Genomic DNA, 13,887 nt, shown 5'->3' with positions numbered 1-13,887 from the left:
TCACAGGAGGTTCATGTATAGAAAGTGAAGATGGATGTTTCTACTTTGCTTTCTTTCTGAAAAAGTGGGTGGACTAACTGAGGTATTAAGAATTGCTCAACTGAAACCTATATAATTTTATTAACCAACTAGAGGCCTGGTGCCAATAGTTGGTCTTCAGATACATTCTGTCAACAAGGCCGGCTTCTTTAAGCTTCAGAGGTACATTGTGCCAATAATTGGTCTTCAGACATATTCTGTTGCCAATGCCAGCCTGGGGTAGGGACCACAGGGAATCGGGCTCCCTCCTCCCTCCTGTCAGGGTCCAGGGTGCAGGTGAACAGGATTCGGCACTGTCAGGGTGCTGGCAGAAAGCTAACCAATGGCTGATTCCATGAGGAATTGGGCTCCCTCCTGTCAGGGTTGGGAGTGGGGGGGAGGGACAACTGGAAGCGGGGCAGGCCATGGGGAGGGGCTGCAAGAGGTTGGGGGAGCTGATGGGCCCAGATCCAGTTGGTTGGACTCCGCAGTGCATGGGTAGGGTCCCTAGGCCTGGCCAGCGATCAGGGCCTATCAGGGCTTTCCTTCACCCGCTGATGGCAGATGGCCCTGCCCCCACCCCGCCACTGCCACTGCTTGCCATCTTTGTGGCAGCACCCCTCCCCCCCCGCCACTGTTCGCCTCCCTCTGTGGGTGACAGGAGTGGGGTGCAATCCGTTGGCTGGCCTGGGCATCCCTCTGCGGGTTGATCGCTGGCTGGCCCCGCCCACCCACCACAGCATTGCTGGCTGGTGGCCTGGGCCTCCTTCTCTAGGGCGATCATGGGGCAATGGTGGGGACCCCCGACCAATTGCATCACACCCACCTTGGTTAGCCTGGCACCAGTGCGTGTCATAGCATGGTTGTCTGGACAGTAGTTCTGCTGTTTGACCGTTTGGTCGATTTGCATATTATGCTTTTATTATTATAGATTACTATAGATGTCACCCCAATAAATTCAATAAAAAAAGAGTTGCTCAAATGAAGGGAAGGAAAGAACTTGCTAGGGTGATGTCTGAAGTATGTTATATAGGTAAATCCAATGGGATCTGTAGAAGGCACCCCTCTGATTATACAGGGTGGGGCAAATGTAGGTTCACAAATGTTCATATGGAAAATAATACAACAATAAATAAATAATAATACAAGAATAACCTCTCTGTTTCATGTATTCACAGCTGTAGACCTACTTTTACCCACCCTGTATGCTTCACACCAGGAATATAGAATGCTATAGCAAGCATGTCAAAGTCACAGTCCGCCAGCCGCGACTTTGACATGTTTGCGAGGGATGCACCTATGAGCCTTAAGTTTCAAAATATAAAAATCACTAAGAATAGCGTTAGATTACATATTTTTTTGTTTTAAATGTGTACCTGAAGAAAATGGATGTATTACTCAGTGACGGCTCAAATAACTAGCACACAATGAATTTTACAAGGTTGTGGTGAGGATGGCTGTACATCTTTGAGAGTATGTGTCCTGTGCATTACCAGTTTATTAGCTCAACAATGGCAGCCACAGTGATGAAGAACACTCCATCAACGTGTGATGATAATATAAAGAAAGTGAAGCAATAGGTGTAAATGGTAGGATGGTTCACTTGGCATCTTTAACTCGGAACCAGTCAAATAGAATTTGCTTCGATTTATTTAACTGGTATCTTAAAAATTTCCCTTACACTAAATCAGTGACTGCACATTTTCCCATGTCCCAAAGTTAGATATTTTCTCCACTGCCAAAAGTAAAGTAAACATACATGATTGCTAATGAAAATTCTTAAACTAATTATTTTACCACTTATTTAGTTGCAACTTAAATTGAACCTGCTTCTTGAATGAGTTTGTGAAGAGGAAAAAAATTCCCACATATAATTACACATATTGTAATTGTTTGCATGAATCAAGATTACTCTTTTGGTATTTTATATACAACTTCTTTATCTTCATTGTACCTTCCTCTTCCATTTCTATTTTTAATTCAGACTTTATTTTTTAGAGCAGTTTTAGTTTCAAAACAAAACTGAGGAGAAGGTACAGAGATTTCCTCTATGCCCTCTTCCCAGTCAAGTGCCTCGCCTTCCCTGCTTTGATTTTCATTTCCTTCAGAAATACTCCCTCAGTTGATTTGCGGAGGGGGGGGGGGGGAAGAGTAAGGTGAAGAGAAAATATAGAACCAGCTGCAACAGATGTGATTTTAGAATTGTCTGTTCTAGTCTCATAATGCAGTGCTCCTTTAAAAACTTAAATCTCTGGAAGTCACCTGCATCAGGCAGGTAGTAGAACTTTCCTGACATTGATATGATTGTTGAATATTTGGTCAATAGGTCTTATTCTTTTACACAGTATATATTTGAATTGCATATGAAAAAAGTTTCATTATGAATTAAAGTATTAGGACATAGAAAGGGTATATATTTCTCTCATTTCATTTGCTAATGGAACCAACCCACTTTGGTCCTCGAGTTAGCTAAATTGATATATCCATGTTTATAAGGAGTTTGTGGAAAGGTTGTGTTTGAAATCCCTGCTCTAATCAAGCCATCACTTTGCAGTCCATATCCTCACCAGCCTTCATTTGAAATGTACATCTCGCAAGGTTACACCACAGAAGGTGTTATCCTTAGTTTATTAATACGGTTATTAACTTGTGCTCTGGGCACTGACAGTGGACTTGGTCACTGCATCACTGTGCTTTTATCCCACCATGAACTGTCATTTGAAGTCCAAGGTCGCTCAAACAAGAATTCAAAATCAGTATTGAAAAAGTCTCCAAAGATAGGTAAAAATATACTTTTGAAAAATCTTATAAGCAATTTTTCTTTCATTTCTGAACTTCCTAGAGACTCAGTTATCATTAAAACTTGAAAACCTCCAGGTTTTCAAAGCATCTTATAATGGACACAAAGAAAGCCCTTAAAATTGTTTTCATTCTAACTAGTGAGAAGATCAAAATGAAAGTTATTTCAGGCTTGCTTGATGGCAAACATACCAAAGGACTCTTGCTCCCTCTACAGAAGGTGCTTCAAAATTGCAGTCAAAAAGATATTTTATTTTTATTTTTTAATTTAATGAAATAGATTTGCCATGAAGTTCATGATGATTAACAAAAAGTTTTGGCTCCATATGTATCTCCACTGTCTTGTAAACTGGTTGGTTGTCCTAAAGTTGATCAGGATAGGTTTGTGCGTTTCTAATTTGGTATTTCTCTTTTGCATCAGCAAGGGTTAAACTCCAGTAACAAAAACTGTGAAAACAAAAGGTTTTTGTTTCCTTGGCTTTGTTTAATTCATTTACTTTCATGGATGAATAAAATGTTTGAACATATATTAGGTGATCATCTTACTCATTTTCATTCTTTTTCATTTAAGCCAGAAAAATAATGTACTATACCTCAACAACTTAATTTGTTTTCTCATTATCTACTTCTAATTGTTTCGGTCATTTTTATTTCTTGGTTGTATTTGGAAAAAAATAATTTAAACTGTGACTTCACAGGAGGAAGAATTGTTTCATTTAATTAAACTGGATTTTTTTTTTCAATTATGGGTAATATTTACTAAAGACAGAAAGTTTGACCTTTCTAAAAGAACTTCATTAATATACTAGTATTAAGTTTCCATGCATATACATATATATTATCTTAATTTACTGATGTAAGTTAAATTGGAACAAAATGTTAATATTTTAGTAGCTTTGCTTTGAATAATTTTATGCATTTTCTCTTAACTCCAAGATCATTTTATTTGACAGGTTACTAGTTTTTCTTACTGTGCCATTTAAAATTATAAGTATAACAATTCTTTTATTTCATCAGTAGAGTCTTAACAAAAGATTGAAAATTCTTTTCTTTGTATTTAGCATAAGAACAGCCCTTCTGCTATTACCTTGTAACTGAAAAATGAATACACTTGACAAAGTAGCTTCTTTAATTTGATTATGTCACATCAGACTTTCTTGTTCTAAATTACTATGCTTATACTAGACTGGATTTTTTTTTCCCCCTCTGGTAGGTGTACTGGTCCTTTAGCAAATTGTCTTTCAGAGAAAACAAGAGACCCAGTAGAGGAAGATGATGATGAATATAAGATTCCTTCATCCCATCCTGTTTCCCTGAATTCACAGCCATCTCATTGTCATAATGTAAAACCTCCTCTTAGGTAAGAATATGGGCACCTTTTCAATCTCCTCACATCTGCATACACATTATCATTTGTGATGTTCATTTTTAAGCAATTAAATCATATCTATTTATTAAAAATCCTTGCTTTCTTGCTCAAAGTCTCTTCTTCTTATATACTGTTTTCTGAATTAATTTCAGAAAAAACTAAAAGATAAAAATTTTTTAGCAAGTCATTTGACTAATTTAGTTGACTAGTAAGTCTAATGGAACATTCTTCTGCCCCTCTCTCCCTCCCTAAAAACAAATCATACTCTGATCAAATTTTGTTAATGGTTACCTATAGTGATTAATTCATGAATTTTCCATAAGCTAATTTCAATCCATTTTTATAAATTCTAAGTACATACCTCCTGAAGAAAAATTTGTGCTTAGAAACTAAGGTATTATGCCAACCATCCTTAGAATTTTTCTTCATGATGTAAAGAGTAGTGTAATTTCTATTCACTTCCCATCTTGATGTGCTACCTTTTTCTATTCAGATCTTGAAGAAAAAGAGAAAAAAACCCTAAAACTTTTTCTCTTAACTGCTTTTTATCAGGTACTATCTATCTTCCTTTTGCTTGGATCAAATAAGAATGTGAGGAATAGTGTTTTTTCTTGTCAGTTATTTATTCTCACTATACTAGAGACATCCTTGATCTTTGAAGTAGCAGCCCCATTAAATTATGAGTTATTAAAAATGGGTGTCATGTATTGAAATATTAACTTGTCTTTTTTAATTGAATTAGTAAACCATAATATATTATTAATTTTTTTAAAAGCCTGACATATATGAGGTACTCAATAAGTGAAATCTCAGCTTCAAAACTTCCTTTCTAAACCTCAGTTTTCTTTGTGTAATAACATCCCTGGAGCTGTGCTGGGAACTTAAACTAGGGTTCCACTGCTGCGATGGCCCAGCCTTCTCCCTGCCAGTGTCTCTTGATTGACTGAGAGATAGGAGAGCCCTTGAACACTTCAATCATCTATGCCATCCTTATTTAGTGTACTGTTTCCTTTTGAGGTCTAGTCAATCAACGGAAAGCATTTTACGTGAGCAGCTTTCCCTTTTCAGATGAGAAATCTAAAAATGTTCTTAATGCCTTTCTCTGAGTATTGTACTGAGACAGAAAATGCAAAGCTTGGAAAAGAAAAGCAACTCTTCATTATAACCAGAGATCTGTCTTAATGAGTGATCCTGGTTGGAATTATCAACACTCTGCCAAGTTATTAACTGGTATTATTAACATTCTGAAGTCCAGGGCTTCATATTTCAAAGCAAGAACCGAAGTATTTCTTGCTAATTGCTGGTGTTTAAGACATTTGCTGCTAAAATAATATCATTGAGAAGACAAAGAAATAACTGAGAGGCAATTTATTGTATCAGGAGAACCAAGTGTCTACTACTCTTATAAGAGAAAAAAAATTATTCCTTTACGTCAAATACAAATTATTACAATTTTCAATTCCTTTGACTCTTACAAATGTGTAGTAATTTTTAAAAACTGAAATTAGATGAAATACTTCTGTCTACACGGTATCATTATTTTTCATTGCTGGAGAAGTGAGGGGTATAATTTTAATACTTTAAATTTTTATTGTCACATCATATTGAATGAGCTATTTGATGGCAGGCCTCCCAAATCTAGAAAATAAAATTGAATTATGTCCACCATTACCATCTTTGTACTGTTATAGAGAAGTAATAAATGTTGATAATCCCTAATCTTAATTGGAGTGCATTTTTTATCTAATTTGTTCTTGAAAGCTGATGGATGAGTATCTTCTTATGTCCTCCACAAAACACTATTTAAGCTTAAACAGTTTTTTCTCCTCTGTTCCCCCTTATCCTTTTGAACATCAGAAGAATCAAATTGTCAATATGTGGAAAAAGTTAAACAGTAGGTGAATAATTCAATTCAGTTTCAGTAAAAATCCATCACTATTATGAAAATTCAATACATGCTAACTATTTTTAAATGAAACATCTCTGGCCCCTTGAAGAGAGGTGGCTACCTGAGAGAATGGAAATGAATTACAAATGAAGCACTCTTACAATAACTATTTAAATATCCACTATCTCCTCCATTATGTATGTAATTCTATTTTGCCCCAAGAATTCAGAGTAAATTAGAGAAAAGCAAAATCTAAACTCTGCTTTCTATATAGCTCTTGTGAGCAGAAGTTGATGAACAGAGAGTTCATTGTTACACAGCTATATCCTGAAGACAACACATGGTCTGTATCTTCTCTTCCTGTTGCTGTCTTCCCATGGATTTCAACAGCAAAAATAATTTTTAGTATTATTTTTATAGACACCTAGATCAAAATATTGGTTGTATACCCAAGACTTTTGCTAAAGTCATTTTTGTACATTTGTCAGAACTGCCAATGTCTTATTTGTGGCAGCAGTGAAATTATACTATAGACTCTAGGTCTTTGAATATGCCTATCAGATTTTTTTAATGACTTTTTTTAATATGTTGTTTGTTTGTTTGTTTGTTTTAGAGAGAGGAAGGGAGAGGGATAGAGAGATAGACACATAGATGATAGAGAAACATCCATCAGCTACCTCCTGCACGCCTCCTTCTGGGGATCGAGCCCACACCCCGGGCATGTGTCCTGACTGGGAATCGATCCATGACCTCCTATTTCATGGTTGGACACTGAACCACTGAGCACACCAGCCAGGCTGCCCATTAGAATTTTAATCAATTGCTGATCCTTTAATATTGTTCTCCATCTTTGATGGGCTCTAGTTTGTTATAAAGACAGCTCAAGTTACAGAAATAAAAATATAATGTTAAATAACGTATTTCTTCGCTTTATTACATTTTTTCTTCAAAAACTTGACAAAGTATTAGGGAACTCTTTCAAAGCAATATGTTAATTTCAAAGATGTGTTTCAAGTACACTTTTTGTGACTATTGTAATTCTTAGTTTCACTTAAAAAAGGTAATTTGTGTTCAATGGGATATTTATTTCTACTTTGTAAAAATATTCGAGTAAGAATATCTAGATAATATTACTTGTACTTTTCCCAGAAAAGCAACTTAATTATATTTATTTTCAAACTTTATTATATGAGCTGGGTTGCTAGTTCCCATTACCCTCCCAAGTGACTTTTAAATGGAAAGTAATTATCCATATGATTTTTATCCTCTGATCTCTGCCGTAGGTCTTATGATAATGGTCATTGTATATTGAATGGAACACATGGTACATCTTCAGAGATGAAGAAATCAAACATCCCTGAGTTAGGCATATATATAAAGGGTATGTATAATACATATTCTCATTGTATTCTACATCTTAATGGTCAGAATTTAAAGGCAAAAGTCCATGCCAATGTTGAACTGAAAATACATTAAGATTTTGTGTTATCCTCTAGGAGATGTTTTTGATTCAGCCTCTGATCCAGTGCCATTACCACCTGCCAGGCCTCCAACTCGGGACAATCCAAAGCATGGTTCTTCACTCAACAGGACGCCCTCTGATTATGATCTTCTCATCCCTCCATTAGGTTGAAACCTTTTTTAAAAATTTCTAACAAGCCACCCTGCCTCTTCTTTCACTTAGTATCTGAATTAATCAGAAATCGGAGTTTCATGTAATGCAGACTCACTAGGTTCTGAATCTGTCTGAATTAGAATGGATTCTTCAGGTGATGGTGCTCTCAAGTTCATTTGACCATTATTCCATTCAGAGGATTGAAGCAATGGTGTCAATAGCTGGCCCTCAGACTTTTATCAGGTTATATCTTCATGTACTAAATGTAGTCTACAAAAAAATATATGAGAGCATTGTTCAGGCACTTGTGTTCTAGTAGATTTGAAGTGGTCAGCTGAAATTTTCTTTAAATACAGTTTTTAATGAATGTGTACTGTTTCTTTCAGCATAAGATGATCCGGTCCCACTTAGTTACATTATGGAAAATTATATAGTTTATTGTAGAGAGCTGAGAATAAATTATCTTACCACCATTGCAAAGAATTGTAAAAAAAAACACATCCAACGAATCTAAATTTTTGTTTCAAATTTTAATATGAAGAAGCATACTTTGTGTTCGGTGTATGTACCTGTGTGGAGATACACAGGTGTGTATGCATGCTAAAGTTGGCTGCCTGTGTTAATTCCTTAAGTCTAGGTGGGAAGTTTCTTGCCCTATTTTTAGAGAAAGTCAACTAGAACCTTCATACACATTAAGGCTTTACAATAACGGGTCACCATAATGTAAAATAATGTATGATGAAGGTCCATTTTTAAGCTTCTCTGAATTATTAGACTACCAGAAATGTGAAGTAAACCTTTTTATTTTTTTCCTCAAACACTATCAACCAGTGTTTCCAGTTACACTATTGTGGTGTCTTTTACTCTCCTGTTCTTTTTATTTTACACTTGAAACCTCTCCTGTCCTTTCAGTAGTTCAGTGCTTTATTCTCACCTACATGAACGACAAGTCTTCTAACTTCTTTATGTGGTATTTTTCTCCCTTATTCTTCTTACACACTGATGTTTGACCTATTACCCAAGTCTACAGGATCTAGGTGATCACTGTCCAATAGAACTTCACGTGGTGATGTAAGGGTCTATATATTCACACATGTGACGGTGGAACTGAATTTTAGTGAAATTTAAACTAAATAGCTACATGTGCATGGTGACTACTATATTGGGCAGTATAGACAAATGCTCCAACCTATCTTTTTAACCCCACTTTCCTCTGTATAACTTATGCTTTATTCACACTGTTTACTATGTCTAAAAGATACCATCTTCCCATTTGACAAGTATTTTTGAGCCACTGATAGCCCAGACCTTCTTGTTCTTGGTAACACCTTGCTTAATGCCAATTTCTTCATTCCTCTTCCCTCTTAAAATGAATCTCTCTCTGTGGGATCTATGGAACTTTCATCTTGAATCATTAGTGAACTTTTCTTAGATCTCCTTATGGACTCTAAGCTCTTTGGTTAAGATCCTTATGACTTAGATCTTCACGTTACCTATGTGCCTGGCATGGTGCCCTGTACGGCTGAAAAAGTACTTGAATGAATCAGATAATTTAGCAGATAGCTTAAGGTTGGAATGATAACAGAACTACCTCTTCTATACCTTCACATATTTTAAGTTAGAAAAAATATTTTTGATCATTAGCGAAAATATCTTAAGTATTTTTTGCAAAGCAAGCTGCATGAATCGTAAAACTATTTTCTTTACGTATACCTTTTTGTTTGTCAGTAAATTTAAATATGTGTGAGTTTTTGTTACTGGAATATGTAGCTATTTATTTATGTTTCATTCGCAGAGCATTTGAGATTGCTTATGTACTCTGCAACTTAATTTTTTTAAAGAATCATTATAAGGGAAAATGTGCATAAAATAGTACATGTGGCAGGGGGATATAGACAAAAGCATTCCACAGTGTTCTGTAGTTTCTAAAACTGGAAAATATGCAAATATGAGTAATTAGCTTTGTGACCACACAAGGTAGTATTTAACTGTTTCTCTTTAGAGATATATTGTAATAGAAAAATGTATTTTTCTCCTGTAGGTGGCCATTTGCTGTATATTTTTATAATGAAATATATGGAGCATTAGCTTCAATAAATTACAACCTAGTAGGATAAAGTTTAAAAGATAATCTATTATGTGACATTAAATCTTTGTGCATAGTGTGATTTTCTAATTAGAGGCTGTTACACAAAAAGTTCTGTTTTGATGGTGTGACATAATTTTTAGTTCAAAATTCTAGTGTCTTAATATTATAAAGTTCACAGGTGAATAATAAGCTGTTTCATAACCAGTGCTGCTTTTTAATAGGAAGACCTGGGAAATAGGGAAAGTTTGCACACACATATGTGTTTGTGTGTCTGGTTTGCTGTTTCCATAGTCCACAAAATATTTAACTCCCATTATCAAAGTTGGTGAACAGCTGGATAAACACTGCAGGTGAAGTTCTTTATAAGCAACAAGAGAAAATCAATAATTACTTTGGCCTTATACTGTGTTTTGACTAATGAAGTTCTGCTGTTGATACTGACCTTTCTTTAAATGCAGGTGAAGGTGCTTTTGATGCCCTCCCCCCTTCCCTCCCACCTCCTCCACCTCCTGCAAGGCATAGTCTAATCGAACATTCAAAACCTCCTGGCTCCAGTAGCCGGCCATCCTCAGGACAAGACCTTTTCCTTCTTCCTTCAGGTAGGAGAGAAACTTTTCACTTAAAGCCAAAATATTTCTAAGGTCATACTGTCAAATGAGTAATTCATTGGTTTCTATCTCCTTGGCAAAAAAAAAAAAAAAAAAAACACCTGAGAGGGAAAATAGCAGTTGAGTAGGTTTGTTTGTCAATTGCTTGGTCTAATTGCAAAAGGATTAAAAAAATGGCAAAAGCAATAGGAAGAATAGAATGTGGAAATGGTGCTGTAGACATCATTCCAGTCCAGATAACACCCTTGTGTTACCGTCCCTGAGAACCAGAGGGCTCCATGATTGGGCTAATCGTGATGGTGGAGACAAAATTTAGACTTTGTCTCTGATTCTGAGTACAGTAATTTTTTTTAGTAAGTTTTAAAAATGTTACTACATATATTTTAGGGGCATAATTTCATTAAAAAACATATTTTGGTAAATTACATTGTTATAACAGTGATAAGTTTTTCTGAATTACCTTCATTTTATTGTTTTGTTACTGTTTTTACTTTTAAGTAATCATTAGTAACAGTACTGAAAAGTATGCATGGGGACTTGACTGTGACCTTTATAAAGTGGTATCATGATGTGGCTACCAAGGGAGCTTATGCTATGAAGCTGACAAGTCAATCAGGTTTTCTGACTCTAGGAAGTTTTTAGATTACTGCTTTGATTTCATAGTAGATATCAGTCTGCATATATTTTCTGTCTTCTTGATTCTGTCTTAGAGGATTGTATGTTTCTAGGAATTTGGTTCTTCCAGGTTGTCCATTTTCTTGGACTATAATTGTTTCTAGAATCCTAGCCTATATAATAAAAGCCTAATATGCTAAGTGTCCAGTCATCCAGTGGGCCGTTCAACCAATCAAAGCATAATATGCTAATGATATGCTAAGGCTACTCAACTGCTCGCTATGACATGCACTGACCACCAGGAGGCAGACACTCCAACTGGTAGGTTAGCTTGCTGCTGGAGTCAGGCTGATTGGGACTGAGCAAGATGGGCCGGACATGCCCTGGAACCCTCCTGTGGTCCCTCTCCGGCTGGCCAACCGGTGGGATCCCTCAGCTTGGCCTGCATCCTCTGGCAATCCAGGACCCCTTGGGGGATGTCGGGAGAGACAGTTTCAGCCCGATCCTGCAGGCCAGGCTGAGGGACCCCCACTGGTGCACGAATTCATGCACTGGGCCTCTAGTTTTCTTATATCATTTGTATTTCTGTGGTGCCTGTTGTCACCTCTCCTCTTTCAGTTCTTTTTTTCTTAGTCTGGTTAAAGTTTTATCAATTTTATTAGTCTTTTCAAAGAACCTCTTTATATTGTCTTTTTAGACTCTATTTCTATTGTTTCCACTCTGATCTTTGTTATTTCCTTCCTTCTACTCTTTTTGGGCTTTGTTTGTTCATCTTTTTCTAGTTCCATTAGGTGTAATGTTAGATTGTTTATTTGAGATTGTTCATGTTTCTTGAGGTAGGCCTGTATTGCTATATATCTCCTTCTTAGAACTTCTTTGGCTGTGTTCGATAGAATTTGGGGTCATTGTGTTTTCATTTTCATTTGTCTCCAGATGTCTTGGTTTCTTCCTTGATCTCACTGTTAAGTAGTATGCTAAGTTATATGTTAGGATTCATTGTTTAGTAGCATGTTATTCATCTTACACATTTTTGTGTGTTTTTCAGTTTTCTTCTTGTAATTGATTCCTAGTTTCATACCACTGTGATAGAAGATGCTTCATTGGACTTCAGTCTTTTTCAGTTTATTGAGATTTATTTTGTGGCCTACTATTTGATCTATCCTAGAAAATGTTCTACATGCACTTAAAAAGAATGTACATTCTTATACTTTTGGGAAAGTGTCCTAAAAATATCAGTTTAGTTCTATGGTATGAAGTGTCATTTAAGGCAACTATTTCCTTGTAGATTTTCTGTCTGGATGATCTATCCATTGATATCAATGGGATGTTAAAGTTTTTTTTATTACTGTATTACTGTTGATCTCTTCTTTTATGTCCTTTATATTTACTTAATATATTTAGATGCGACTGGGTTACATGTGTAGATGTTCACAAGAGTTATACTTTCTTGTTGAATTGATCCCTTTATCATTATGGAATGTTCTTTTTTTTCCCCTCATTACAGCCCTTGTTTTAAAGTTTATTTTGTCTGATATAATTATTCCTTCCCCAGCTTAGTTTTGTTTCCAGTTGAATGAAATATCTCTTTTCATCCCTCTACTTTTAGTCTGTTTGTGTCTTTCAATCTGAAGTGGGTCCCTTGTAGGCAATATATGTATGGGTCTTGTTATATTATCCATTCACCCATGCTAGGTCTTTCAATTGGAGTATTTAGTCCACTTACATTTAAATTAATTATTTAAATTAATGATAGTTATTTAGATACTTTTACTTTATTATTTTCTGTTTTGTAGTTTTCTCTGTTCCTTTCTTATTTCCTTGCTCTTTTTTTTTTTTTTTGTATGTTGATGACTTTCTATAGTGTTGTATTTGGATTCCTTTTTCTTTATTTCTTGTACATCTCTTATAGATTTTTGGTTTGTGATTACTATGTGCTTCATATATACAAGCTGTTTATAGCAGTTTAAGTTTATGATTGCTTCAATTTGAATGCATTCTAAAATCACTATCATTTTTACTCATCCCTACATACTTATATTTTGTCATTTTGTACTTCTTTTGTGCATGTGTTTATGTGTATCCCTTAATTTATTGTTGTAATAACACATAATCTTCTAACTCTTGTCTTTAACCAGTTAACTGCCATGCATCCAAATTGGAAACCATCCCCACATGCCACATTATTTTGAATTAAATTGTGCCTATAGACACTTATGGCGAACAAAGGGTTAATGCTTGTACAAGCTTTATAGTTGGATGATCCACAGCTTTTCCTAGATGTTTGCCTTTGTCAGTGAGATCTTTTTTTCTTTCCTGTACTTTCTTATTTGTATTTTGTATCTTTTCTTTCAAATTAAAGAAGTCACTTAACATTTCTTATAACACTGAGTTAGTGGAGATGAACTCCTTTAGTTTTTTCTTGTCTGGGAAACTCTTTGTTGCTCCTTTGATCCTAAATGAAAGCTTTGCTGGGTAGAGCAATCTTGTTTGTAGGTCCTTGCTTCTCATCATTTTGAATATTTCATGCCATTCCCTTCTGGCCTGCAAAGTTTCTGTTGAAAAACAGCTGAGGCCTAATAGAGCTCCCTTTACATAACTAACTGCTTGAGATTTTTTCTGTGTCTTTAACCTTTGGGATTTTAATTATGTGTCCTAGTGTGGGCCTCTTTGTGTTCATCTGTTTGGGGCTTTCTATACTTCCTGGACTTGTACATCTGTTTCCATTGTTAGATTAGGGAAGATTTGGTTGTTATTTCTTCAAATAGTATTAAATTTCTTGCTCTTTCTCTTGTAGTACCTTTGATGCAAATGTTGTTAAAACTGATGTTGTCCCAGAGGTCGCTTAAACTCTCCTCATTTTTTTAAATTCTTTTTTCTTTTGCTGTT

General features: G+C 35.6%; 1 protein-coding gene across 4 annotated transcripts in view; it reads left to right on the top strand.

Moving 5' to 3' along the window:
* Positions 1-13,887, top strand: part of CBLB (Cbl proto-oncogene B) — a 246,417-nt gene that overhangs the window by 209,065 nt on the left and 23,465 nt on the right. For 2 of the 4 annotated variants that reach the window (XM_080654163.1, XM_080654164.1), the window contains exons 14-17: positions 4,031-4,177; positions 7,358-7,455; positions 7,571-7,702; positions 10,237-10,377. In XM_080654163.1, coding sequence (XP_080510289.1) covers positions 4,031-4,177; positions 7,358-7,455; positions 7,571-7,702; positions 10,237-10,377 — 518 coding nt within the window. Of the gene's footprint in view, positions 1-4,030; positions 4,178-7,357; positions 7,456-7,570; positions 7,703-10,236; positions 10,465-13,887 lie in introns of those variants that run through there. The other 2 variants (XM_080654166.1, XM_080654165.1) reach the window with 2 other exon arrangements.

The sequence above is a fragment of the Plecotus auritus genome (assembly GCF_963455305.1).
Source record: "Plecotus auritus genome assembly, chromosome: 2".
NCBI lineage: Eukaryota > Metazoa > Chordata > Mammalia > Chiroptera > Vespertilionidae > Plecotus > Plecotus auritus.
This window is presented reverse-complemented; position numbering and strand designations above follow the sequence as displayed.